Source organism: Syzygium oleosum, unplaced genomic scaffold (assembly GCF_021117445.2).
Source record: "Syzygium oleosum isolate NSW1041296 unplaced genomic scaffold, Sole_v2.1 Sole_v2.53, whole genome shotgun sequence".
NCBI classification, from domain to species: domain Eukaryota; kingdom Viridiplantae; phylum Streptophyta; class Magnoliopsida; order Myrtales; family Myrtaceae; genus Syzygium; species Syzygium oleosum.
This window is the reverse complement of record NW_026607537.1, coordinates 596,862-622,120: the sequence shown is the minus strand read 5'-3', so window position 1 is coordinate 622,120 and position 25,259 is coordinate 596,862. Positions and strand designations below refer to the sequence as shown.

The following is a 25,259-nucleotide window of genomic DNA, read 5'->3' as shown; positions in this document are numbered from 1 at the left end:
GCAGTAACTTCTTGTAAATTGTTATCTTTCCGTGAATGAATTTATGTGATTCTATTTTATCTGTGCTGCATTTACCCCTTGATATTAATGTTTTTATTAAGTTGTGCTTCTCCTGCAGGTACTAGGACCATAGGTGTCATTAGCAAAATTGATCAAGCAGCTTCTGATTCAAGAGCTCTTGCAGCTGTTCAGGCTCTCCTCTTGAATAAGGGACCCCCGAGGACAGCCGACATTCCATGGGTTGCTTTAATAGGTCAATCAGTTTCCATTGCTTCTGCTCAATCTGGAGGGGTGGGTTCTGAGAATTCACTGGAAACTGCTTGGAGAGCTGAGAGCGAAAGTCTTAAATCCATTTTAACTGGGGCCCCCCAGAGCAAACTTGGTAGAGTATCTTTGGTTGAGGCTCTTGCTGGTCAGATTCGTAATCGTATGAAAGTCAGGGTTCCAAATCTACTCTCTGGGTAACTCTATTTCCTTTTTTAGGATCTTCCTGTGCATCATTTCTTGCATCACATCGTTTCTTCTGCAAAGCTTTTTATTTGTCAATAGTGCAAAATGTATGGTTGGATATTTGACTTCCAGTTGAAAATTGTTATACCGTGGCAATAAAGATTAAGGTTTGCATAATCTGTTTGGTGATACTATGCTTGATGAGGGATCATGCAGACTCTGAAATACAAACATTTTGTTCTACTAGTTGTTGAAAGCCAATAATTTGCTTTTTCAGTCTTTTTTGGGTAGACTTTGAATTTCTGTTACAAGCAAATTTTTGTGCACCCAGAAATAAGGATAACCATATCGAATGTTTATGTCTTGTAGGAAATTTTATGACTTTTTTTTTCCTAGGGTAGACTCTTGACTTTATTTCTGAAACTTTGTACATCTTATTACAATTTAGTGGTGAATATGGGCATTGTCTCACATACTTCCCTTGGTGCCAGGTCAATGTATGTGCTAGACATAATTTCTGATTAGCCTAGAAGACAATATGTTAGATAATAAAATGTTCTCTTTGTTTGCAATTCTGGCTCACAAGTTCCTTTGTCTTTGCCTCCAGTTGTTTTTACAACTTTATGTCTAAAGTTGTGTGTTTTGATAGGAACTATGATTATCCACATAACCATTGTTTGTTTCCCAATCCATTCAGCATCAATTTGATCATTTATGAAATTGTAACATTACCGACATGTTGCAGGCTTCAAGGTAAGTCTCAGATTGTCGAGGACGAGTTGGTGAGGCTTGGAGAGCAGATGGTTAATAGTCCTGAAGGAACAAGAGCCTTAGCTTTGGAGCTGTGCCGTGAATTTGAGGACAAGTTTCTCCAGCACATTACGAGTGGTGAAGTAAGCAACTGAATTTTGGTAATTATAGAGGATATTTATGTTGTCTCTCTTAGCACCCGGAAACATAAGCATTATATAGACTTTCCGACATATGGGTTTGAAGAACTAAAATGAGGTGGAAATGTTGTGGAGGGAGGAAGGAGTGAAATAAAATGGGTGTTGAAATTCCACTTTTGCTTGTGATAGACGAATATGATGTGGAAATTCAAAAGAATGACGAATGTCTGATATATTTGGTAAAAAAAAGTAGGAAAGCGAGAAAGGTAAGGCTATACTAGGAAATAAAAATACCTATACCAGTGGAGGAATCGGCATTCTTTCTTTTTGCTCTCGTGAGCTTAAGAGGAAAGTCACAATATTATGTCCATTCATTTCTGAATTTTTTTTTGCATTTAAGAACTGGATACAATTCATTTGTCATCCAATTTCCAAGGCTGATATATTAAACCACACTATGTACATTATTTGTTATGAAATGCATTAGAATGTCAAATATAATCGACTAATGTTTTTGTGAATGCCAAAAATCATTTACGAATATTAATATGATGGAGCAGTATATGTTTATCAATAAAGTTGTCTTAAATGTTTTAGTGCTGTAAAACATATTAGCTTCTCCAAATTCAGTTTTCTGCAAATGTGACGCTCTGCCCACTGATGGTCAGATATGGTCTATTCTAGTATGATTGGGCCTAGGGACTTGTGGTATCTGATGAAAATTAATCAATGTGGGTGCTTGAGCGACTAACTTTGTTTTGCCTGCAATGTAGTCTCCTCATAGCCTGGTTTTCGGGTTGAGATAGAAGAAGAAAATTTTTGAAATAAGATTCCTTTCGCTCTTTTAAGTTCTAGAGATAACAGTAGCATATGGAGTGCAAGGCACGAGAATAACTTGAGCATTATTTCTTCGACTTGATGACATAAATTTTTACAAACCTTCTTTTAACTAAAACGGGAATTAACTTTGCAGGGTAGTGGTTGGAAGATTGTTGCCAGCTTTGAGGGTAATTTTCCTAACCGCATCAAGCAGCTTCCCTTGGATCGACATTTTGATATTAATAATGTCAAAAGGGTATATTGGTTTTGCTATTTCCTCTCATGATCTCCATACTTCTCTGATTATTCTGCTGGAATATTTATCTCTGGGCCTTGTGATCTTACCAGATTGTGCTAGAGGCAGATGGTTATCAACCATATCTTATCTCTCCAGAGAAAGGACTTAGGTCTCTGATAAAAAGTGTCTTGGAGATGGCAAAAGAGCCATCACGGCTCTGTGTCGATGAGGTAGCTGATTTTAGTTGCATTAATGGCCCTGTCATTCTTTGCATGCATTGAGCCTTCTTTACTGCTATAAAAAGCTGCTCTGCTTGCGACTGCTCTATTAAGTTTCTTGAAGATTCCTTTCAGATTCAATGCACTGATTGTCCTTTCCTACCCCTTGTCATACCTTGTGCCTACATTGGGCTGAAACAGGTGCACCGTGTCCTGCTGGACATTGTTTCTGCTGCAGCAACTGCTACACCAGGTCTTGGGAGATATCCTCCTTTTAAAAGAGAGGTACTAGTTTTTAGTACTCATGGTCACTACAGTTTGGACAGTATCACAGTTTTTTGAATCATTCATTAGGTTGTAGCCATCGCAACTACCGCGCTTGATACATTTAAGAATGAGGCCAAGAAGATGGTGGTTGCACTTGTTGACATGGAACGTGCATTTGTCCCTCCTCAACACTTCATTAGATTGGTGCAGAGGAGGTATGCTTACCAAGAGTGTGTTAATAGATAGTATTATCTTTTATTGCAGCAAATATTAGCTAGATGAGTTGAATTTGACGATCTTGGATTCTCTCCTGTTTTCCTGAGGAAAATCGATCCATTTCACTTGCTTGACTAGACTTTTACTTTTTGCTTAATCTAAATCTTGTGGCGGATGCATTTTGTCATTTTCTTAACCCAAAACAATTGAAATTTTCAAAACAGTCAAATGTTGACTCGTAGATTCACATATAACATTTTCATATTTTTTTGAAATGAACAAGTTGCTTTTTACTTTCTAAAAATCTCAAACAAACAGGCCCTTTGTGTTTGCATTGAGTCAGCTTTACCTGCTGAAGGACTACTGGATTTTGTTGACAAAACAAGTTTTGTCAAATGCAAAATTGATTGTATTATAACTCTGTACTCTGTCCACTTGAGTTCTCTATTGTGATTATAACTGTAGCATTGCTTAATTCTGCTAATTTTTTCTTTTAACTAAAACTTGTTTTGGGCTGTATCTTCCTGGTCTTTATCAACGACAGCATTCACGTTTGCCACTACTTGTAAATTTATACCTTTGCCTGCTGAATATGAACTTATTGCTGGAGAGGATGAAGAAAGCATAAATTTTTGGTGCCTCTAATTGTGTCTTGATGTTTTATTGGTTGGGTTATGTATGGTAGGGTATTGACGTACTCCCAAGTCCTTCATGTTGTTTGTCTGATCTCCTCAAATTGTCTTGAACAGGATGGAAAGGCAGCGTCGTGAAGAAGAGCTAAAGAATAGATCTTCCAAAAGAGGAGCTGCTGATGCAGAGCAATCCACACTGAACAGGGTGTGAACTCGTTTTTTCTCTTCATGAATTAGTGCTTCAATTTATAAAGAAGTTGTCGCTTATCACAACTGTTTTGAATTCTTATTTTCAGGCAACTAGTCCCCAAACAGGGGGTCAACAAAGTGGAGGTAGCTTAAAATCCATGAAAGAGAAACCAAATCAGCAAGACAAGGATGGGCAGGAGGGATCTGTACTGAAGACTGCAGGGCCAGATGGAGAAATGACGGCAGGTCTGCACTGAGTCAGACTAGTTTTGAAAACTTTTTTACAACGCAGATTTGGCTGAACAACAAACAACTTAATCGCATGTGGCCATCATACCTTTTGGCTCATTTTAATTCTCTTTAATTTTTTGAATGTTGCTATTAGTTCATCTACCTTTTTGTTTGCTGATTTCCTGCTGCATATAATGATTCACATGGGCACACTTATCTATTTCAATATGCGAAAGATCCATAAATTTTTTATTTTTATTTTACACTAGAATTTTTCTTGTGTCTTGTATGTGTCACTTTTGTAGGAAATGAGAAGGGTATGCTTGTTTAATGGAGCAAATGATAAGCCATATTTTGCGTTTAGTGCACATTTGAACTTTTTTAAAAATCATGGCCATAGTCATCTACACGTGTCTTCAGACTTTCGTAGGCTTATGATGGCCATGGTTATCCGCAGGCTTTTTATTGAAGAAAAGTGCAAAAACAAATGGATGGAGCAGGAGATGGTTTGTTCTAAATGAGAAAACTGGCAAGGTTAGTAGTGTATGTAATAAATATATGCCCTGGAGTGTTTCTCTATCTGCCAATTAGTGGGATACCTGTTAATCCATGAATGTACTCAATTTATAGCTGTTTGACATTGTTGAGATACTTGCCACAATAATTAACCCGAAGTGTTTAGTTTATTTGACGAATGGAGTAGGCATAAATTACTAATGTTACATGGACCGTATTGCAAATTCTGCTTTAGAAATCTTTGTGTTGGATGTTACCCATTTTTTGGTGGTTGAAAACTGGCATTTTTTACGAACAATTTTTTGTTATTTTCTGAGTCTATTATGACTAGGTGACCAATGTATTTCAATGCTGTATTATTTTGCAGTTTTCATATACCAGGAAGCCAGAAGAGCGACTTTTCCGTGGTACCATCATTTTGCAGGTGTGGAATGTTTCAGGTTCTTCGGCTGGATTATTTTAGTATGAAATTCCTTGGTTGCTCACTTATTTTCTAGCTGACCAATCGTCTGCATCGTCTATGCAATTTTTATGGGGGTGGCATGTGTGGGTATGCAGGCGCGCACATGTTTGATATATATAAACAAGCCATAGATAGTAGCGAGTAAAATTCTTAAGAAGTTAATTACGGGTGCATTGAGAAAAGAGGGAAAGCAGCTGCTGGGTCCCAAGATTTATTCTGTTTCCATATTCAAGAAATTGGAGGGAAGCGGGACAACAAATTTGTAATATTTTTGCTTTTGATTTGGCTAACAATGAGAAGAACAATATGGGTGGGAGCAAAAGGAAACAATTCTCTTCTGACCAACAGATTGGTTCAACTAAAGCATTTTCCTACCTTCACTTCTATTCAAAGTGTAAATAAGACAAGTGTTCTTTTATTTGTTAAAAGACAAGTGTACTTTGTTCAATCGACTAACTCTATTTTACCTCCACATCATTTCCCTTCGGGTGCATCTAAAACTGGTTCATTTCCTTTTTCTTGTTTTTGCTTCTAACTTAAATTGCTGCATTATATTGTTAAGCGCTGTCATCAAGAGGATATGTTGGAAAAATTGACAGCATGTGTCTGCTTTTTTCTTTTTTTACATAGGTATAATAGCGTGTATCTATTAGACTAGTTATTGAAGAAGACATGTATCTGTTAGCCTGTGCTTATGCTTACCAGTCATCTCTTCAAATTTCCAAATCCTCTGCAACACCATCTGTTGTCCCTTTCATTTGCTAAGTGGCCATTCCTTATTCCTTTGTTTACTTGTCATTTATTGCTGTCCATTGGATATGCATCATGACAGTATAAAAGTTCACATTGGTAATACAGTTGACCCCAGTCAAGCTACTGGAATTTCTACTTAGCTTCTTGTTTGTTTCTGGATGTTGGTTGTGCAACTGTTGGATAAATTCATCAGGAATGTAACATTGAAGAAATCTCTGATGATGATGAACCCCCTCCAAAAAGTTCCAAGGATAAAAAATCAAATGGTCCAGAATCTGGAAAAGGACCTGGTCTTGTCTTCAAGATAACTAGCAAGGTTCAGTACAAGACAGTACTGAAAGGTACTTATTCTTTTGCACGTTATGTCTTTTATCTTTAGGATTTCGACTATCCTTTTAAACTGCCAATCGGATGTCCTGCTTCCATGTTGTAGCTCACAGTGCGGTGATATTGAAGGCTGAGTCTATGGCAGAGAAGGTTGAGTGGTTGAACAAATTGAGAAATGTTATCCAGCCTTCCGCTGGAGGTCCAGTGAAGGGAGAATCTGGGCTCCCTCTCCGGCAAAGCCTCTCCGATGGTTCTCTGGTGAGTCATCTAATGGTATTGTGTGGTAACGAATTCCCTCCCTTTCCCTTCTCCTGCAAGGGGGAATAAAGAAACGACCATCAACCCTTAAAACGAGAGAGAAATCAGTTTGTTTGTTTAATCCTTCAGCAATTGCAAGCAAGATCCATTTGTTTCACTTTCGACTCTTCCAACTGTCCAGTGTTCCACCTGTAGGTGTTCTTTGAAGATAAGATATCCCAAAGGCTTTAAAGACCTCGAAATATTCTACTTTTCTTTGTTAAGCCTATTCCTAACTAAACTAGCAATATGTTTTTGGTGATCCCTGTATTTCAGGATACCATGACAAGAAGACCTGCAGATCCAGAGGAAGAACTACGGTGGATGTCCCAAGAAGTTCGTGGTTATGTCGAAGCAGTTCTCAACAGCCTCGGTGCTAATGTTCCAAAAGTCAGTTTTCTTGACGTGTATTGTTATGTTTGCTGAGACAGTGCCATTGCTTTTCATTTCACTAGCTTCTTATGTTGCTGAGCAGGCAGTTGTACTTTGCCAAGTAGAGAAAGCCAAAGAGGACATGCTCAATCAATTATACAGTTCGATCAGGTTAGCTTGAATACCACATTGACTGTTTCTGTTTTTGGTGAATTAATTTTTTTCCTTTGAATATTTCATAGTATACTCATGTTCCTTTCTACATGGTGCAAATGGAAGGTACTTTAAGTATTCCTTTTCGGAGTGGTGGTTTGTGAAACCACTGCAAGTGGCATCTATTGCATCTAACTATATATTGTCGGAAATGGTTCCCTATAATGAAAACATTTATTTGGATATTGCATTGACCACATATTTATCATGTCCTGTTTTGTAGTCCTACAGTTTCCAATTCTACAGCACTAATATGCTTCATATGTAACTTTTTTACAAAATTCTATATCATTAATCAAGGGTTATTCTTAAATGATTAGTCATCCTTTCTTGTTTACATTGGATTGTAGTTCTCAGAGCACAGCAAGAATTGAAGAACTGCTTCTAGAGGATCAAAATGTGAAACGTAAGAGGGAAAAATACCAGAAACAGGCCTCCCTCCTGTCAAAACTCACTAGACAACTCAGCATTCACGATAATCGAGCATCTGCTGCCTCCGGCTGGTCTGATAGCAGCAGTGCTGCAGGTAATAGCGAGTGCAGTTTTTAGTTAAATGTGCAGTGCATCTTGAAAGTCTGAACAGCTTATGGAGTAGGACAATTGTTGCATGGCAGTATAATTCTTATAACTTGTGTCTGAAGGGTTAAGAAAACTAATATCTTCAAGGGCTTTTTGTTTCCAATTGATTTCTCACTGCCAGTATGCCTTGGGATGTTGCTTATGCTGTAAAGTTTAATGGAGTTTACCCTGTGGGAGATATTTTTTTTTTCCAGGTCTATAGTGATAAATGTTGTGCCTGGTGCATAAAAAATTAAATTGCTAACTTGCGGTCTCAAGTGGTTTAAATGCCAAAAATTTCTTGAATCTTATGTTTTTGGAAATGCGGAATTGTGATGTTACAAATTATTAACTGTTAAAAGCCTTTCCAATTGGCATGAAAATTCAAGTTGGGAATGGGAAAAGATACCGGTCTCAATTGGGGTTTAAATGGCAAAAGTTTCTTGTATCTGATAATTTCTCCGTGTCTGGAAGCCCGTCACCTTGATTTTATAAAAGTTAAGCCTTTGCAATTTGCATCAAAATTCAAATTGGGAACGGAGAAAACACTAGCTGCGGACTAAAGTGCAGTTTAAATTAGGTTTCTTGAATCTGAATTTTCATGTGTCTCTGGAAAAGCAAATTCGTGATTTTGGAAATCATTAGTTGGTAAAATCCTTCCCACGATCCTTGTGTACTTTGTGACATGAACCTCTTCCTCTTCCGATTTGAGATGTTTTCATAGAAGGCGTCTTGGTTGATCCCTGATTGATACATTTGAGTGTGGCAATTTATTATCAGACTTGACTGCACTGCTTCCTATATTGCACTTATTTTCTGGTAATTGAAAAAACAAAACAGATTAGAAAAATCAACGTCAGCTGTTGATGTTATCCATATCTAATATTGTGCAGAAAGCAGCCCGAGAAGCAATGGACCCTCATCTGGTGATGACTGGAGGAGCGCTTTCGATGCAGCCGCCAATGGACCCACTGATTCGTCTAGGTTTGGGGCAAGCCACAGTCGGCGGAGCAGTGACCCTGCTCAAAATGGTGATGCCAGCTCGGCATCTAATCCCGGTGGCCGGCGTACACCGAATCGATTACCGCCCGCACCCCCGCAGTCAGGTTCGACTTACAGATACTAGATGATTGAAGATCATGATGGATTATAATTCTCAAGGCATTCTTGTCGGTTGGGTATCTTGCTCCTGGTGGTTTGAGTATTTAAATTGAATCACATGTCGCTGTATATGCTCCATAGAGGTGAGAATGAGTACTAGGTGGCCATGTATAAAAGTTTACGCGATTAATACCAGAGCCCGCCCATCCGACTGACTGTCATCCAGAGCTTCATTAGCTCCTTTCATTGGAGGGATTGGTTTGTCATTATTATATTTTTTTTCGGGTTGCGTTGAGCGGGGGCGGGGGCGGGATAGGTTACAATTTTTGCTCGTAGTGGACATGCTTTTGATGGATTGTATACCACCATGTTTACTGGTGAAGTGCATTTCTTCGCTTTGGGAGTACAGACCTATTATTCTGAAATATAAGCTTCTGAGTTTCGATCTGTGATGCGAATGCAATTGAACTTTTATTGTCGTGACTGACCCAATGTGTAAATTTCTCTGCGCATGATCTTCAAAGGCATTTCGTGATAGAGTTTGATATTCTGATTTGCAATTGTTGTAACTTCAAACTTTGCAGCCTCATTCATGTTGCTTTTCACATCTTTCCCTCAACTAAAATTTTGATAAGGATGTAATGTTTATCGTGCCTTGATGTAATCATATCGAGAAGCCTGGGCCAGTAATTGCTATCGTACCTTTTACCGGTTTCTCCAATCGACTTTCGTCTCTTGTTTTATCGGGAAAACAGCAAGATTATATATACACAAGACGTGTTATCATTTCCCACCCCACTTTTTGGGAAACAGAATGCATTTTGCTTCCGCGGTATGTTCGATAGCAACAGCACCGAGCAGCGACATCAATTAAAGGGAAGTAGCACCTACGGCTGCAATCATCAACAAAAGCCAGAAACTGTTTTTACATAGACACTTTACCGGAATGAAATGGTCAACTAACTGATCTGTACACAAGGAATAATAGATGGGAAATAGCTGAAGAAGAAAACTGGCTCTTCTATTGATCCAATGTTTGTAGAAAGGAAGAAGCTTAATTCATACGAATCTCCTTGCATTGTCACTCTGCTCTTTGCTCGGTGTCTGGAAACGATTTCAAGCGTTCACGAAGTGAGAGATCCTTGTAGACATGTACATACCACAACAACCTTACGTGGGACTTTCGACCGCGTGTTTCTACTCTATGCCTTCTTTAAAGGGTCCAGAATCCTGGATCATCTTCATCACGAGTTTGACCTGCAGATAAGGAAATGTTATGATTAAGCTGACAGGAGATTACGGATCAAGCGTGGTTTAATGTTGCTCTGCTTTCACTAAAGGGACCAAGGTGTAATCAAATTAAGGGTTCATCTTAGGCTCTGTTTGTTTAACGAAAAATGAATGATTTGAAAAATATTTTCCTAAAAATGATCGCTTGTATCGCTCGGAATAATTAACTAACGGAAAATGTTTTCATTATCGAACAACAATTTATGTCTGAACATTTTTGTGAAAGATGAAAACGTTTTTCGTTCATTCAATTTTGTAAGCGATATGAGCGATCATTTTAAGGAATGTTTTTCAAATTATTCATTTTCAGCGAAGCAAACGGAGCTTTAAAAAGCAAACCGAGGTTCTAGAACATAGTGTCCAACTTCACTGCTGGGACCTTCCTTTCAGAAATGTAATATGGTGAATGTCACATGGACTTCCTTTTATATCAACTTTGCTAAAATGCATTAAAGAATGAAGTAAAGTGGAACAGATGAAGAAAATAAGAAGGCAAGTGCTCGGCATTAACTGTGACAATCATCTATGATGCAGACAGTTCACCAGAACCAACACAAGAAACATTGGAATTGAAAAAACCTTCTTGCGAAATGCAGCACACGAGAAGATCGAATATTAATCGCGACGCAATGATAGTGCAATTGATAACTGAATTGTTCTAGATCGAAAACTCTTCAGTAGTAATATATACCTGTGTTGCCTCACGCACTACAAATTCGTCGATGGCCTTGCTGAAATCTTCATCCAAAAGGTAGTGGCAGCTATAAGTTGGTACAGGCATATAACCTCGCTGAATTTTGTGCTCACCCTGAGCCCCTGCCTCCACTGTTTTCAAATTAAGCTCTATAGCAGCTTCTATTGCCTGCGACGTAAATAAAAGGAAATTACCATATTGTCCCAAACACAATAAGTGCATACTTCCATATCACAAGAATTATTTATCCTGCCATAGCAAATGTGTTTTAACCTAACTTCCTTTTTTCTCTTCTTTTGTTTTGGTAACTCCTCCGCAAATTCCATGGGAAATTTTTTATTAGCATGTAACGACTATTACAATGTAGAGAAAAACTTTGTCAGCTTCTGGAATGACATTTCCAGATACGGCCATGCCTTTACAGCAGCACTCTTGCAGAAAGTCCTCATTCGGAGCAGAAGAAGATAATCAATCATGGTAGTAGGCATGGACAATGACAGTTGCCCAATGCTGCCGTATCTGTCACATAGACCCACGTATGATCAACGCCTAACGCTGCGTTTGATCTACAACGAAACAGGTCCTCAATTCTTCAAAGAATAAAAACCGAATGTCCGATATTTTCTTCATGATCGGAAATTGAAGACCTAGTCCTTGTGCATCTCATATTTACACATTGTAGTATTCCAACTTAGGGAAAATTTGGCAAATCCATATCATGTACTTATGTCCATTAGTTCATCCTTGCCAAAATAATATGAATGAATCTCACTTTTTCAGATAGGGCATTATCCAACCAAGAAAGAACTTCCTATTACGAGTGTATATCGCACATCCAGGAGTTTTTCCAATTGTGTACGTTAGATAGACCCAAACCTGGTAATAACAAGCTTCAAAATGTAAGCTGGGATAATAGGCTCTGGGATGACATCCCCAGAGACGTCCATATACAGTATCTCCACCTATAAGATTAAGGGCTCCGGCAACAAGTTCATCCCCTTCTTCAGCTACAACCAATAACACTTGATCTCCCATTTTCGATCCCATGCTATGAAAAAACTCTCTCGTCAAATGAGGGCTGCCCCACCTAAATAAACGTAAGCAACAAGACATAATCTACTTAAGCTTTCTCATATCGTATAAAAATGTCTTTGAATACACACAAGAAGCAGGCAAAACAATCGACAATACTAAATTTTTGCAAAGGAAAGAAAAAAGCAGTCACTGGACCCATACTTGTTATCGGTGGTGTTCCTGTAGAACGTATAGAAAGAATCCCAGTGCTTGGCCTGCACACACAATCAAAACCAAGAAGCTCAAGTCCTCCATGTTTCACAAAGTGAAGGTACTAATTCGGAAGTGTAACAGAAGAGGAGTGACATATGGACGATCACACCTAAGAACAACTAATCTAAAAGCTCAAAACAGCGGACATAAAAGTTACTACTACCATCTGAACTCAAACTACTACGAGTACTTGCAAGTTGCAACATGGTATAGTTATTTATACTTCTCTGTAGACACTAAGTAACCAGTCTTTCCCTTAACTAGTTAATTAACTAGTCTCTATTCACACTGATATCAAATTGAACCGGCCAGGTTACATATGCAGTATGGAAACTTATTGAACCTCACATAATTTGGGCAGGATGGGCTTAAAATCTTTCCCGAGACACTTTTGCCACGATACTTGTACTCATTACCTTTATTTCATTCCCTTGAAGCCGTTTCATTGTCAAGTTTTGGGCAGAAATCTGCAGAAAGGGTTCGATCCAATGAGTAAAAGCTTGTGTGCCCAAAACGAAGCAAACATGTCCCATCTGGCACTATAAGACTATAAGATGCAACAGATCAAACGCAAACTGATTTTTTGATAAAATACCATAGCACGCCAGCAATATATTCTGAAAAGTTAATGGGAAATATGATTTTCCGTCTGTGCTATTGACAAAATTGATTCCAACAGGCACGAAAAGAAGTTGATACTACATGAAAGTTCATGTGTGTTTTCTTTTCCTAATTAGTATAGGTACAAATACAGTTGATACACAACCAGTGATATATTGCACAAAACATTTGTAGAACGTAACAGCGATAGGCATTAGAAAAGATCAGTTTATGTAATACTTCCCATAACTCATGTCATAATAAAGAATGACCACTTGTTACTCAACTGTTCATATTTTACTGCTTTGAAGCATCTTCAGCAATTAGTCAGTTTTCCAGTTGTCCTAGAAGCTTAAGTTCCAGTATAACACTTTACTTCAGCAGAGTGAGTTTCAGCAAATGCAAAAGGTCAGCCAGCATTATATCCGAAATTGGGAATGCAATCCCCATTAAGCATCAGTCTGACAGTGTTAGTAAAATTTTCTATGAGCTTTTAGTGAAGATTGCAGTAACATATGTAGTTCCATAATAACTACTTTCTTCATTTTCCCTGTGACAAGCATATATATCAACACAATTTACTAAATTTTCATCCAATTTTCAAGCATGTATTTAAGGAATAAAGAACTAAGAGCAAGATTGACCAGAATTTCTAGGTGGAAGCATCTTCCCAAAATAAAAGAAATTGCCAAATATAATAGCATTTGGAGAAACTAACCTTCTTGCGCTCCTGACGTATATTTTTCCTTTTGTTCTGCTTCATGTCCATCAAAAAGTCATCAAAGCTGTGGCACAGACAGTGAAACTTGAAGCATGGACCTTTTGCATGCAAGATAAACACAAGAAACGTAAAAAGATCAAAAGTTGGCATTCCAAGTAAATTTAAGACACAACTCATTTAGAGAAGTAATGCTGCAATCGTATGCTAATTGGTAGGACAAATTGCAAAGGAAATTGATTTGCGCACAATATCAAATGGAGAAAATTGACAGCAGCATCACATCCAAGTATACTTTTAAATGAAAGTTGCATTTCACCTAGATGACTTTGGTGAAGCATTTATGGGCAATGACTCCCCTTGACATGCTATCTAGATCAAACGGAGATAACTCCATTCAACTCCCAAACACTTTTGACCCTCACTGACAGTCAAGGAAAGGGGTCAAAGATGTATGAAAGCTACGAAGTACTTAAGTAAACTAATACAGGCTTATGATGAGATTTGACCGTGCTACTTTCTAAACTGATGGTTTTGCAAATTCTGAAGAAGTATTTTAAGCTACATGCCACTTTTATATTAATGATACTCTTAAAAAGTTAATTTGACTGAGAAACTTGAAATATTACAGACACGCCTATTTTCATTAGCATTGAGTCTAATGTTTCAGCACTTGTATGTTTAGTGGTTTTCTTGTATAAATATAGACAAAAGATGTGTCTTTGTTTCCCTAATCCTATTGCGAAAGAATATATAATTGAATACTTATCTTGACCATTAAGAAAGTAAGCACATTGCTGGAGGTTTTCACCATGTTATATGAATTTTACTTCAGATGGCTTTGGCTGGAGCCCTCCAGGAGCTCAGTCATAATAGTCTACAAATATATTCATTGCATCACACAGGATATATAGTGCTCCCAAGGTTTTGTTAAAATCTTAAAATAGCCCTTCAGAACCCTTTCTGCATGTACTAATACACTTCAGATGAAGATGAGTCTCCTGGATTGTTTTACTACCGAAGGGGAAAGTGATGAGGGAAAAACCAAAAGTCGACGTCAATGTAATTAGCAGGAGTAACATCAGGCCTAACTGTAATTTCAGTGCTCATTTTGCCACTCACCATGTATAGTTTCGATTTCTCCAATGGTACTGCATTCCTATCCTCTGTAGAAAACCCTTTTCCTTGAGGTAGTGCCATTCATTCTCAGAAGAAAATGTGATGTGAATTGACGAAACCTGGGACTGTCGTCAAGGATATACAGCAAATTCAGAACTACAGCAAATTGAAACATCAGATTGACAGTTCAGGAATTTCCACCTTTAAGTAAGCCACAGCTAGCCACAACTTCCCCACTTGTTTGGCAAATAACTACGTTATTTCTTGTTTTCCACAGGACCATACATATAGAGATGAGCCCCAAAAACTTTTTAACTCAAGTGCAATTCCAGCCAAGGGAAAAGGTCCAAATATTTGATGGAGTGCAAAGAAAGCCAAATGACGAAGGGAAAGTGCAATAAAAGTTTGGCCATTACATGGATGCAACATCATATTCACTATGGACAATCACACATCTGTTATCACGTACCTTAGCAACCAGATTCTTTAAGGCGTCCACTACAATGTCAAAAACTTGATCCTTATATAAGGAATCGCGAAGTAGAATCCGAGGACCAGTTACAGGGGTAAAAGGCACACAACACTGGTACTTTGGATAGTATCTTGAACCATAACTGTAGTAAGCGTCCGCCCAAGAATGGTCGAAAACAAATTCACCATAGGAGTGACTGCACATCAACATGTAAAATGAGAGTGTAACCGCAGCCAAAAAGCTCCTTGAAGATTTTGAAAATTGTCCAATTTATACCTATTTAAGAGGAGCATACAAGAACCTATTTATTTGATGTTTGTAGCGAAAATAAATGTAATTCTGAGAACAGAGAAGAGGAAAAACCTTTTAAGATAAAGTGGAACAACGCCTATAACAGTCCCAGATTCATCCTTTGCAACAATATGCCGCGGCATCCATCCTGTTTCCTATAAGCATTTAAATAAATCAACGGAGTATTCAGGAGAAGCTATTCAGCTTAGTAGCATACTAATACACAAAGAACTCTGTCTAGGAACAATAGGGAGAGAAACCAAATTCCAAGGGTACTGAGAGGGTGCCAATCCTTTAAAAACAAAACTTCACTAGGAAGGCATCAAAACCTACAAAACTTAACAGTCCCTCTTTGTTCAAAAAGATATTTTGCAGCATATACCAGAAGTAAAAGGAACTTCTTTTTTGCTGTCTGTCAAAGCATCCTGAGGAGAGTCATCTCTCTCAAGACAGAACATGTTGGCCGATAAACTGTTAGGCGTAAAAGCATCAGGGACACCCCAGAAGCAGTGTGCAACCAATTTATCAGTGAAAGCTTATGCATGCAGGAACCAAGGAGGACTGCATTATCAATGAAGCCTTGAGTCCCATTCTTTGCCATAGAAGGAAATGCCAATAATCCAATCCTTTCCTCAAGAGAAAAAAAAAGCAGTAGAAATTATGAACTTAACAATTATGTTGATGAACAACAATTTCGAGCCCTTAGAACAGAAGGCAAAGTCTCACCTTCACAGCAGAGTTGGACTCCTCCAAACTCGAAAGAAACCCATGCGAAAGAAACGGGTTATATTTCTCAGGGCCAGTAGCATCAAGAGCACACGCATCCCAATCATTTGACGAAACCTCAGAGATGGAAGACACAACCGAGAGCGATATCTGCATAGGTCTCGGCTTTGTCATCGACACATCCTGCACGACAGAATCAGCAGAAGGGAATTAGACAAACCTATTCATTTACTATATCTCGGAAACAGAACTACCGTGAATGTGTCGATATGACGATTGCCGCCACATCTCATGACCATAGCAGAACATACCTCGGCGCCTGGTGCTGCCAAAGTATAGTCACCGAGTGAAAGATCAACAGTTTCTCGAGGCTCCAAAGACTTCTTGGACCTCCAGAACAGTGCACGAATCCCGGAGGCCCGGAATGACCTCCCAGCACACAGTCCGGATTGGGTCTTCCCCTGCACGAGAAGGAGAGAGCATGCCCATTTCCCAATTACCAACCGACCCTCCTCAATTCAAAAACGCAATAAGCATATGCCGCAGGCAGAGAACCCACTTCATCAAAAGACCAAAGCAGACGCAGGAGAAGAAGGAGAAATGAGAAGTCGTGGTGAAAATTCAAGAAGCAGGCGCGCGGAACGCAAGAAAACGAAGCATCCTCTCGATGCAAAACCATTCGGATTCATTCAGGCAGCCAAAAGGGTGACAGAAGACAGCTTCTAACAGCGAAAACAACATGAAGACCGCAAGAAAAAAGCAGAGTATCAGCTCAAAACTTAGCAGAGCCGAAGCTCGAGAAACCAAGAATCGCCTCCCTAGAGAGAGAGAGAGAGAGAGAGAGAGAGAGAGACTGACGGGGAGAGGGTGACGAGGAGGGAAGCGGCCGAGGAAGGGAGAGGGGTTGCGGCTGCAGAGGCTCGCTGCCACGGCCATCCTCTTCCACCACCGTCGCCGACCACCGCACTCTCTCGCTCTCCCTCTCGCTCGCTCCTTTTCCGAAGGAGCCAGAGCTAAAGAGATCAACGGGCGTGCCACGTGGCAGCTTCCCATACCATATGCTGGGCTGTCCCAGCATTTTTGGGTCCCACCACCAAATCGATCGCGGCCGTTGATTTTCGTGCGAATCAAATAAATCCCTCGGAAATCACATATTTTATGTTCTATAATGTTCGGTCCAAAGGGAAAGTACATGATTTGAAAATTTTTTATTCATATTGAAAAGTTTTAATTTTATCGGAATAAGGCGTTCTTAAAAGTTAAAATGTTAATGCGGACAATTATATCTACCTTCTATTTTATCGAATTATACCATATGCAAAAGCAAACTCTCGAAATTATCACGTCCATTCCGAATTTACCGTTACAATCTCATATCTAAAATGAACTCTAATTATATAAGTGATTAAGGGGCAATGTTGATTTTTACCATTTGAATATTATACTATAGATCGAAAAATGTTGGTTATATTATGCAGATTCTCTTTCAGGTCGAGAGAAAATAAGATAGAGAAGAGAAGGAATAATTATGTTGAGATAGACTAGGAGAAAATTATAATTTTTTTTAAACTGTTAAATAACCGATAAATGATCTCAGCTCGCGAAAGACATAATATTCCAAACTTAGTAATTACCCGCTTCGTCTATTTTATTTAGTCATTACTAATCATTACACTACGATTCTCTCCGATCTCCGTTACTTTGGAATAGATATTCTCTATCTTTTTTTATACGCACCCAAAAAAGCTATAAATTTTAAATTTAATTCCAGTCCTTCTTCACATATTGTTAATTTTCAAATACTAATGCTTTTTTGTCCAAAAGAACATACATATGCTTTTTAAATTTTTTTTTTCTATAATTCAAATGTGTATTGATTATATAAATTCGTTATGTATTCGTGGATTTTCATGAAAAAACCTCGCATGATAGTTGCACGCGCCCTACGTTTGCCCCTCGACCGTCGAAGTCGTTGCAGCGGAGGTGTTCCTGCGCGGGGAATGGACGGAATTCGCGTGGCGGAGCCGATCTCCGAAGAAGACAAAGACGATGGAGGCGGCGGCGGCGGCGGCGGTGGAGGAGGAGATACGACGGCGGCTTGCGACGAGCGGAGACAGCCAGCCATGGAAGGCTCGGGGCCCATGAGCAGGAAGGACAAGAGGAAGGCGGCGAAGAAGATGAAGAGGAAGCAGCTGAGGATGGAGGCCGCGGCGAAGGAGCGGGAGGAGGAGGAGGCGAGGCTGAACGACCCGGAGGAGCGGAGGAGGGTGGAGCTGATGGAGAAGGAAGAGGAGGAGAGGAGGGAGAGGGAGAGGAAGGAGTTCGAGGAGAGGGAGAGGGCCTGGATCGAGGCGATGGAGAGGAAGAGGAAGCAGGAGGAGGAGGAGGAGGAGGAGCAGGAAGCGGAGCGCGCGAGGGCCCTGGAGGAGTCGCGGAGGCAGCAGGTTCGTTCGGATTTTCGTGGTTTTTCTTTGTGGGGGGGTTTTTTGTGTGTTCGTGCGTGCTTGTTGAGTTCGTGATTTTCGGTGATTATTTCCTGAGGTGTCTTGTGAATGCGTGCTACCTTCAACCGTTTGATGCTCTGAACTTCATTGTAACGTGAGACTATCGTTCAGCTGTTTGATGTTCTTGTTTTGCCTTTCGCACCTCCCTGTCACGGTGTGTGGATGTTGGGTTCTGATAAGTTTGCAGAGCAATCGTAGGCGCTAGTCTGTGTTTTTGTTGATTTTGAGTATGATTAAGTACAGAATATAAGAGTGGCATTCTTTTGTATATGGTCAATTGACAGGTTGAGGACGAGGAGCATAACCGGGACGACGGTGATGATTGGGAATATGTGGAAGAAGAAGGGCCTGCAGAGATCATCTGGCAAGGGAATGAAATAATAGTAAAGAAGAAAACCATCAGGGTTCTGAAGAAGGGCTCGGACCTGCAGAGGTTGAAAGAGGTAACACAGAAGCTAGTACCTGTTTTATGTGTTAGAAACTTGGCATGCATTGCTTCCTAGCTTTCCTTGCTCCTTGTGTTGCTTTCGGTTTGGATTTTGAAGTTGAGGTCTGTATTTCGGCTGCCAGGATGCTGATAGGCCGACCTCGAATCCTCTCCCTCCACAGTCTGAAGCATATTTAGACCACAAGAATGCATCCACTTTATCAGCTCAACAGGTGTTAGATAGTGTTGCTCTTCAAGTGCCTAATTTTGGGACTGAGCAGGTAGCTTATTATGATGGTCATATGTCTAGTTATGTTTTTCTGGACTAATTTGTTGACATTTTTGCTTTTCATCTTCTATTTTTCGCTTGTGGCAGGATAAAGCCCATTGTCCTTTCCATCTCAAGACTGGAGCTTGTCGGTTTGGTCAGCGATGCAGCAGAGTCCACTTCTATCCTGATAAATCGTGCACACTGCTAATTAAGAACATGTATAATGGTCCTGGCCTTGCATGGGAGCAAGATGAGGGGCTTGAGGTCGGTTAATGATGCCTTCATCCGGTTCATGTATCCTGAGAATTCTTATAGTTAGCAAATTGAAAGGCCCTCTATCTACACTTACCTAGCTAGTACTCTCTCCTATCTCTTGTTTTATTTCAGTCTCTTTCATGACACGTTCTTGCTTCTTGAATTTAATATCATTGTGTCATTGTAGCTGCACTTCGATGCATTTTTTTTTATCATTGTCAGATACATATTTTAACGCAATTTCTGATAATATGATATTAAATTCAAGAAGCAAAAATGTGTCATTAAAGAGACTGAAATAAAACAAGAGTAAAATGATTCTCTCTTTTTCTGGGTTTCTGTAAAATCATTTTTTAAGGATTGCTCCACCGTTAATTGTTATCAACCTAGAGTAATCTATATTTCGACATATCAATTAGAGGATTGACACTGCAGCCTCAATGCCGTCTGAATCATCTTTGGCAACTAGTGAACTGGTCGGGTGCAATGAATTAATTTTGATAGTTGGAACATTTGTTTCAATTGGTGAATACCATGGCTTGTCTTGTTTTCAAACTTAATTTATTGATTAGCTATAATTTTCTCGTAGTCTTTTGCGTACACGGTGATCTAGTTTCAGTGAAAGTTTTTCTATTTCATTGCTCCTTAACGCTCAGTAGTTTTTATGCGGATGCAATGGGATGCTGGAATTGTTCTTCTGATAAGAGCTGTTGCTGCTAAGGTGTGAGCTTGCAGACAGCTATACCTTCTAATGCATGGTGTTGCAGCTCTGACTTGTTCTGTTCTTTGAGATAGGTGTGTTGGAAGAAAGAAGCGGGCTTTTGATTGGTTATTTTGGTCTTTTGAGAAAAATATGGAATGTAAATAATGAATTAACACTAATGTACCTTGACTAGGTTGTCCTACTTTTTCTTACTCCTTTTACTTTTAGGATTTATCTTTTATATCGGCATGGCTGATTTTTTCTTAGTTTTCAAATGTCATGCCGGCATTGGCTTTTTCTAGTTCTTCACGCATTTGGTGTTAGATTGCTTGGACGATTTTTCTCTATTTAATTTTTGAAGCTGATAAATACCAGTACAGCTGTCTAAAAGTCACGTTGTGAAGAGCCTCTGTAGAAGTCGTATACAATGTGTGAATACTTCTTCATCACTCTAGGGATTGGCTTTCTCCAATTGTGTAAATGCTTGTGCTTTTTCTGATTTCTGAGAGTAATGCCTGAAAAGAATACATCTGATATGGATTTGCCGCTAACACGAGGATATTACTTGCATGGAAAAAGCCTGTGAAGTTGAGTCATGTGTTTTAGAGATGCGTCATTAATCCTTCATTTTCCTTCTACGTCTGGTGAACAGACTACTTAGCCGCCGCTTGCTGTTTTCATTCTTATCCTACATGCCTAAACCCGTCCTTCATATCTCTTGGAATACTTTGGGATGATTCTGACGATCGATGCTTCAAGTAGGGGGCAAGGTGTGAACTATTAAACGCACAATTTACTCCAGCTATTCCAGAGTTGTTAGCATGAAATTGGACGGCTTTATTAAGTTCAGGCATCTTGTAAAGGCTTAGAGTTTTCCCCTTGTATTTACATGATGTAAGTTTTCCAATACATCGAAGAGGAAGTGATATTTGAGCTTCCCATGACCAGAACTATCATTATCACTTCTCTTCTGCGTCTTTTGATGATTTTCCACCCCAGGTTCACCTTTTCTGTAATAGATGACCGATACCGGCATGAGTTTTCCAGACATGAATCTTTGGTGTAAAGTTACCTGGTTTGTTTGAAGTGATTACTCTTGTTGCCAAGATGCTAGCATGAGTTTTCCAGATGCCGAGCAGTTAGGGTGTCTCAAGTTACCAGGCTTTGTTTGAAGTGATTATTCTTGTTACCCTATTAATACCCATAGAATGTTATTCAATCATTAGCCACTAAACATCGAGTCCGAGAAATATACTATAGACAGGAATACGGCTCTTAAGGGCCACGTTTTCCTTATCCTACCTCTTGCTAATCCTGCAAAATCTTTTTCAAGTATTAGAGAATCGGAAACTGAGGACTTGCAATTTAGCTCATTAGTGCAAATCCAAGCAGAGTATTCCACTGTTTGTCAATTATAGGCAATCCGCTTCTAGTTGACCTTGAGGCTTACAACTACTTCTAATATCATTAACGTATCTCTAAGGACGATCTAGCCAATTTATAATTACCTATTTTTACTCTTTTCAGTACACAGACGAAGAGGTTGAACGCTCATTTGAGGAGTTTTATGAGGATGTTCATACAGAGTTCTTGAAGTTTGGAGAAATTGTGAATTTTAAGGTAATAAACCCGTTCACAGCTGTTACTTTTCCGATTTGCAGGTCTTGATATTGGCTTTTTATCAAGGTGGTTATGAACTTTGAGGGTAGTCAATCCTTATATTATATTCACTCTGGCTTTTCAGTGGGTTTTTCTGCATTTCTCTTTCAAGCTTTTCAAATTGTAGATTCATCCTGTGGAAGCCTGGATCTTGGTGTTGTGTATGTTTCTATGCAATCTTAAATTCACAAATCTAATTCTTATCTCAGGTTTGTAAAAATGGTTCATTCCATTTGAGGGGAAATGTTTATGTACATTACAAGTCCGTGGATTCGGCTGTGCTGGCTTACAATTCTATTAACGGCCGATTCTTTGCTGGTAAACAGGTATTTCATTCCCTAGCCGGATGTGATTAATATGGTAAATAAGCGAGAAGGGAAGGGAAAAAGCTCCAGTTCCGTACTGAATTCCTTCAAATCTGCAATTAATTGTGATATTAACATTTAGCAAGGATTTCTGGTTTGTGACTTTTGGATGAAAGCTCTAGTAGTCTCTACAGTAGGTGTGAATAGTAACTTTAGTAGTCTCTATGTGCTGTCGTGTTCCCATGACTATCCTCTTGACCATTTCATATTTTTCTTGAGTAGGGGTTAATTGAGTTGGATGTTCTTTTTTGAACAGGTAAAATGTGAATTTGTCAATGTTACAAGGTGGAAAGTCGCCATCTGTGGGGATTATATGAAGTCAAGGTTCAAGGTATGGGAATTATTGGGTTTTTTGTTGCTGTCGTGTTTTTCCATATATTGTATTTTCTCTGGGATGTCAATGATTATTATTAATTACCAATTATTAATTAGGTTCCTATCTTTGATACTTGACAGACATGTTCCCATGGAACTGCTTGCAATTTCATTCACTGTTTCCGCAATCCGGGTGGCGATTATGAGTGGGCTGACTGGGATAAATCACCTCCTAAGTACTGGGTCAGTAAGATGACTGCTTTATTTGGTTATTCTCTGGAAAACTATCAAGGGGAGGTGAAAATACCAGTAAATGTGGATCGACGGAGAAACTCTAGCAATAACATCAGCTTTGATTCAAAGAGGTTTGTTTTCTCTTGGCTGTATGTGCAGTATACTTTGGAAAAGCCCTTACTAAGAAAAGTGGTTTTTTAGTAACCCAAAAAATAAAAAATCAAAACCTTTAACCATCTATTATTTTCATCAACAAAATTAGACTGTAGACTCTCAAACACCTCAAATTTCTCTCACTCTAAATAAGCCACTTTTTAACCATACTCAAAGTCACAAGAATACTAAAATCTCAAGGGTTGTAACTTGCTGCAATTACAATTCCTTTGATAAAATGTTTGTGTGCACATTTCCAGATCATGTAAATCTGTATCGATTCCTGCACTAAATCCCTCATAAGTTAATAATGGACGGAGGAAAATAGGGGGTCCTTAGTTCTTTTGTGGAGTTCACATATTATTCTCACAAATCGTGGGTGTTGATAATTTGTGTGAGTGACGAACCTTTTAGATAAAGGCTAGCACACGAGTATGATAGCTGAGATTTCCATGGTTTTGCAATACTACATGTTATAGACACTATTGGTCATTAAACCTTTAGGATTTAAGAAATTGAGACACGAGTCAGTGCAGGAGGACGACTTGAATTTGGTAGTTCAGGCAAACAAGAGCAATCTCAACACCTCAGTGGTATAACAGATGTTCATTACAGAGTTATAGTAATTCAGCTGTTTAGTGAAACAAATATATTTGAGCAACTGAAATCCAACAAAATGTCATTTGTCACTCCGTGTCCACTATTATTAGGAATCTGGGACACGTGTACTTTTTCTCCAACCAATTCCATGTTGTCTAGTTGTCAGATATCTATTGACATCTTAGGAATTTTCTTTTTTAATTCACAGCTGCTTAAGAAATTAAATTGATTGTACATACTTTTTGTAAAGCTGCCAAAGCTTCGTATGAAGATACATCAAGGTTAAAACTGATAATCATATACGAAGTATTTGGGGAAGGGCTTCAAAACAGATGTGATATAAAAACAGATGTGATGTCCTTTATTATTATGATTGAAATTAATGGACCCATATTGTTCCTTGTGCTAGCTAGCTTCGGTTTAGTAGTCAATCTGGCTGCGATTTCTTATCTTCATCTTGTGATGAATAGTTGGTGGTTTTTTCATTTTTTGACTTTATGGCATCTATTGTCTATAAAGTTGCATCTCCATCTGATTTTCCTTATCGTTGGTAGGGGTCACACAAGGAGATCTAGATCAAGGGAAAAGGATTACTTGAGTTCAGGAAGATCCAAAGAGAGCCATAATGAGAAAAATGGCATTCGAAATGCAACGCATCAAGAGCGTGATGAAGAGCAGATGAAGTTTGATGACAAGAACGAAAAGATGAACCTCAAGAACCGTCATCGCAGCCGTAGAAGAACTCCTCGAGATGAGGATGGTCATCGACTAGCCGTTGACACAGATGAGGAAAGGTGGCATGGCAATGCGAGGAAAAGCTCAAGAGATGGGAATGATTCAGTTTCTCCAGATAAAAATGGGGACATCAAGAGGACAAGGTATAGTGTTGAATCTGACTGGAGTAAATCAGACATGGATGAGGATAAGGAAGCACATCGTGCCCGTTCAAGAAGACATACTATAAGGCACAAGACAACAAAGCATGAGGACAGATCAGAAAGAACCCACGACACTGATTTCCCTTTACACCGTTCTAGCAGGGACGGACATGATGGTTACAGCAAGCATGGAGGCTCGAAACACAACAAAAGATCTGGATCCAGCGATAATGATTCATTGTCCTATGATATGTGGGACCGTTGGGATCCAGAAAAATAGAGACTGGAGGATTCAGAATGGGATTCGGAGAGGTCTCAGAGCGGTAGGCAGGCAAAGTAGATGTGCTGCAGTGGCTGAAGGTTGTGATGGTGATTTAGATTACCATGATCTCTAAGAAATCGGTCAAAGATTTTCTCTGCAATCATCTTCTGAGAAGAGGCACACTCCCTAGAAATAAAAACCTGTTGACAACAATCTTGCCGTGTGAATAATCTCGAGAAATTTTGTGTGGAGACTGGTCAATGAAGGAGATCAAGGGACAGAAGTTGATCAAGCCATGGGGAAACGCTCACATAGTCCCGACCAAAGTACAGATTCTTGGGAACAGCGTCCCACCTGCAGGACCTTTTGCTGAAAAGGCCCCATGAAAGTACAGCAGTCAAAGAGTCGGAGCGAGCCTTGCATTGTCCATAACTTTTGGTGCAAGTGTTCCAGTCTTGCTGGTCGCACTACTTGTCTATATAAAGAAGCTGACTTGAAGGTTCACTTCATGGCATCTGGATAAAAAAAAGTGCTAGTGAGAGCTTATCGAGATTACTCTTGAGAGTCCTGTATGAAACTCCTTTTTAAGGCCATGGTTGTTCTCTGTTTTCAGACTGTAAGGCATGAACAAAATGTACATAGCTCCACTGAGTTTAGGACTAATTTTCATTTGCCCCTTGTGAGTA

The 25,259-nt window shown here is 39.2% G+C and overlaps 3 protein-coding genes across 5 annotated transcripts in view; 2 read left to right on the top strand and 1 right to left on the bottom strand.

Annotated features, from left to right (window-relative positions):
- Positions 1-24,068, top strand: part of LOC115691185 (dynamin-2A-like) — a 27,468-nt gene extending 3,400 nt beyond the window's left edge. Inside the window, exons 7-22 of one of the 2 annotated variants that reach the window (XM_030617761.2) lie at positions 119-461; positions 1,196-1,343; positions 2,314-2,415; positions 2,508-2,627; positions 2,817-2,900; positions 2,970-3,097; positions 3,848-3,935; positions 4,027-4,165; positions 4,608-4,684; positions 5,034-5,090; positions 6,076-6,223; positions 6,316-6,467; positions 6,783-6,896; positions 6,982-7,049; positions 7,442-7,617; positions 8,543-9,197. In XM_030617761.2, the coding sequence (XP_030473621.1) occupies positions 119-461; positions 1,196-1,343; positions 2,314-2,415; positions 2,508-2,627; positions 2,817-2,900; positions 2,970-3,097; positions 3,848-3,935; positions 4,027-4,165; positions 4,608-4,684; positions 5,034-5,090; positions 6,076-6,223; positions 6,316-6,467; positions 6,783-6,896; positions 6,982-7,049; positions 7,442-7,617; positions 8,543-8,775 (2,177 nt within the window). In that variant the 3' untranslated portion in view covers positions 8,776-9,197. Of the gene's footprint in view, positions 1-118; positions 462-1,195; positions 1,344-2,313; positions 2,416-2,507; positions 2,628-2,816; positions 2,901-2,969; positions 3,098-3,847; positions 3,936-4,026; positions 4,166-4,607; positions 4,685-5,033; positions 5,091-6,075; positions 6,224-6,315; positions 6,583-6,782; positions 6,897-6,981; positions 7,050-7,441; positions 7,618-8,542; positions 9,198-23,017 lie in introns of those variants that run through there. The other variant, XM_056307430.1, reaches the window with a different exon arrangement.
- Positions 9,588-16,953, bottom strand: LOC115691187 (uncharacterized). 2 transcript variants are annotated; one of them, XM_030617763.2, is made up of 12 exons: positions 16,806-16,953; positions 16,259-16,408; positions 15,948-16,130; positions 15,294-15,376; positions 14,928-15,126; positions 14,462-14,583; positions 13,340-13,406; positions 12,438-12,488; positions 11,971-12,023; positions 11,611-11,821; positions 10,732-10,902; positions 9,588-10,007 (listed from the first exon to the last, which is right to left on the bottom strand). In XM_030617763.2, exons 1-12 carry the CDS (start codon positions 16,881-16,883, stop codon positions 9,948-9,950), a joined length of 1,428 nt encoding a protein of 475 aa, XP_030473623.2. In that variant the 5' UTR covers positions 16,884-16,953; the 3' UTR covers positions 9,588-9,947. The 2 variants fall into 2 exon arrangements, with proteins under 2 accessions (XP_030473623.2, XP_056163406.1); XM_056307431.1 differs by lacking the exon at positions 16,806-16,953 and adding an exon at positions 16,507-16,795.
- Positions 17,885-25,259, top strand: LOC115691186 (zinc finger CCCH domain-containing protein 5). Its single transcript, XM_030617762.2, has 9 exons — positions 17,885-18,391; positions 18,736-18,894; positions 19,022-19,159; positions 19,255-19,413; positions 21,635-21,727; positions 21,976-22,092; positions 22,388-22,462; positions 22,588-22,811; positions 23,988-25,259. Exons 1-9 carry the CDS (start codon positions 17,948-17,950, stop codon positions 24,589-24,591), a joined length of 2,013 nt encoding a protein of 670 aa, XP_030473622.2. The 5' UTR covers positions 17,885-17,947; the 3' UTR covers positions 24,592-25,259.